Here is a 2,798-nt window from a genome sequence, read left to right as displayed (position 1 = left end):
CAGCAGGAGAAGAAAAGAAGCCCTCATCCCCATGAAAGAAAACTATGAATATGTACGTACTTATAGAGGACAGGTCTGTCTTGTAAGGCCTCCATGGCTTGTGTGAGAACTGGAGAAATGTCACATGATTCTTGTGTCAGTGTCCTGCACTCACCTATAATGTAAATAAGATATCAGGGAAACAACCAATCCTTAGACAGCATAAAGATATTGTAATACATTTGATGTCCTGCAATAACAAGAAAATAAAGGGAAACTGTAACATGAAAATTCATTTTTACATTACACCACAGACCCATTTTGTAATCAAGCAGGGCCAACCAGTAACATATTTTGAAAGCTAGTGTCATTATGATAAGGTTTCCCTTGAGTAGTAATTTTCTGTGCAACTGTAAATATAAATTTTCAACAATTATTATTATTTTTAAATCAGTAAGGTAATGTTTAGTGTCAGGTTTTCTGTAGGCAAGAACTACACAACCTTCTAACCACCAAATCTAGAAGTACACCTTAATTCCATGACAATCAATTACTGGGAATATCAAAAAGGAATACAAAATTTATCTGAGTGGTTCTTTTAAGCAATAAATGTACATGTGACTTCATATTCTTGTATATTGCATCCAAAAACGTTAATAAAATTATGTTAAATTGTGCAGCTTGTTTCTTCTCCCCTTCCCCTCTCCCCCCCAATATAGATACCCTCTCATTAAGAACCAGTTCACAACTGTCAGTCTCATTTTCCATTTGTAACTTATGTTAAATATAAATTTAGGAGCCAACCTATGAAAATCTAACCAACCAATCCACTGACTATACTAGCTTGTTCGGGGAATGTTCCTGTTAATCTTTTGAAGGAGCAAGTTAATCTTTTGAAGGAGCATCTGCTTGCCTACCCATCAGATTATTTTGCAATATTTTGGTTTCTGAACAAGAGTACTTATGTGGAAAAAAATATTACTAATGTGAAAAAAGCATCCCCAAAACACTCCTATTCCAAAACATCCCATAATAATCCTATCTTTGTTCTAAGCTGCAAAATACAAGTGATTCCAACTTTCCGGTAACCATAAAAAAAGGGAAAAAAGAGAAAGCAAGATGTGCTTTTCCAAGTGGTATAACTTGGAACACCAAAGTCTATTTAATTTGGATACTAGCTACAAAAGAAAATGAGCAAGAAATTAGTTTTAGAAACAGAGTTCAGATCAATTTTGTGACCTAATGACAGCTGAGGGGGAAAAAATAACCTCTTGGTGATGGAGTTGGTTTTTACTGGCTAGCCAAGCAAAAACGCCTCTTTAAAATGTAGCTAGGCTTTAGGGGCACCTATGTATGTGCCCAATGCCTGCTCCAACACATTCCAATTAGAATCTGTTGGAGCAGACTTGATTCATCTAATTTGAATGCTCCAGCAACCTTGGCATCACATGCATTCAGCATCCCCATGTTTCAAAATGGCAGTGGGGGGGGGACTTTAACTAAAGGTCATTGAACAAGCTTTAGTTAAAAGAACCCTGCCCTAATTTGGAAGTGCTGGAAGCTGAATACAGCAGCACTCTGAGAAGCTGTTCTAATTAAAACACCCCTTCCGCCCAAGAACGTGTAGATGCCCTGGGTTTCCTTGCACTCAAAACCAAGAAAAGATTCTAGCTGAGCTCGAGCCATGCTACTGCACTAACAGTGACCACTCCAAAATTAATAACTAAATCTTCTATGTAACAACTGAACAAAACAAAACAAAGAAAAATGGCAACCCTACTTTGAGTCCATCTGTAAAGTCGTTCATAAGACGTCTCTTGGAGCAAAGCCATCTGTTCCATAATTTCTAGGCTATAAGAAAAAATATTTATTTGCTTTCTAGTACAACAATAAAGTACTGAGAATTCCAAATGGTATCAGTGCTATATTTTTTGTTCAGACTTTAACACTTTTTGCATTATCATATGAGAGAATAAACAACGCACTGCTTTTATTTATTAAATGATTGCCAAACAGTTATTCAAATTATATTTACCCTGCCCTTTGTTGGTTTGTTCGGAGAAGAATCTTGACATCATTATGAATTTGCTTTACTCTTCCCAATGCCTTGAAAAAATCCTTAGAAAGGATAATTTGGTCATTAAATGCATTCCAGTTTTAAACAGGGTGAGTAAAATAGTAAAATTATACCAGTAAAATGTAATGTCTGTACCTGGCAGTAGTGTCTTCTATGTTAAATTCAAAGTACCCACCCTCATTTTTAAGGTCCACTAAAACTTTCTCATCTCATTCTCTATTCTACCTCCTAATGCCTGAAGTTCACACAATTCTGTTTCAAAAGTTCTTTCGATTACATAAAAAATCCTAATACTCATTGTGTTCCTTCTGCTCTGCCCTATAAGCTCAATAGGCTCTCTCTCTCTCTGTTGTACCTTTATTCACTCAAGTCCCTTTTTAAAACACAATGCTTCCATCCAATTTCTCAACAATAATCAACCAGAGAGAAATGTGTGACTATATCTTTATGTTGCAACGCAGATACACTAACACTGGGCAGAAGTGTCTGACATTTGCTGTTAACTTTGAGGCAACTCCTTGAGAAAGGGAATCTGTCTTTCCCCATCCTCAGTGTACCAACAGAAGGAATAAAACACAAAACCAGCACACCATAACATATAAATCTATCTTACAAACTAAAAAAAAAATCTATGAAGTAAACTAAGCGTTTGCAAGAGATTAAACATACCTTCAGAGACTGACTACGCTCAAAATATATAAAATACACTATCAGGAGTTAGAGTATACAGAGAGAAAGAGTG

General features: G+C 36.0%; 1 protein-coding gene across 2 annotated transcripts in view; it reads right to left on the bottom strand.

Moving 5' to 3' along the window:
* Window positions 1-2,798, bottom strand: part of COG6 (component of oligomeric golgi complex 6) — a 106,693-nt gene that overhangs the window by 51,546 nt on the left and 52,349 nt on the right. For both annotated transcript variants that reach the window (XM_006025780.3, XM_025206637.1), the window contains exons 6-8: window positions 2,015-2,097; window positions 1,760-1,830; window positions 61-154 (exon numbers count right to left, since the gene is read on the bottom strand). In XM_006025780.3, the coding sequence (XP_006025842.1) occupies window positions 61-154; window positions 1,760-1,830; window positions 2,015-2,097 (248 nt within the window). The remainder of the gene's footprint in view (window positions 1-60; window positions 155-1,759; window positions 1,831-2,014; window positions 2,098-2,798) is intronic.

Source organism: Alligator sinensis, unplaced genomic scaffold, assembly GCF_000455745.1.
Source record: "Alligator sinensis unplaced genomic scaffold, ASM45574v1 scaffold1031_1, whole genome shotgun sequence".
NCBI lineage: Eukaryota > Metazoa > Chordata > Crocodylia > Alligatoridae > Alligator > Alligator sinensis.
The sequence above is the reverse complement of the archived record's forward strand: the minus strand, read 5'-3'. Positions and strand labels throughout refer to the sequence as shown.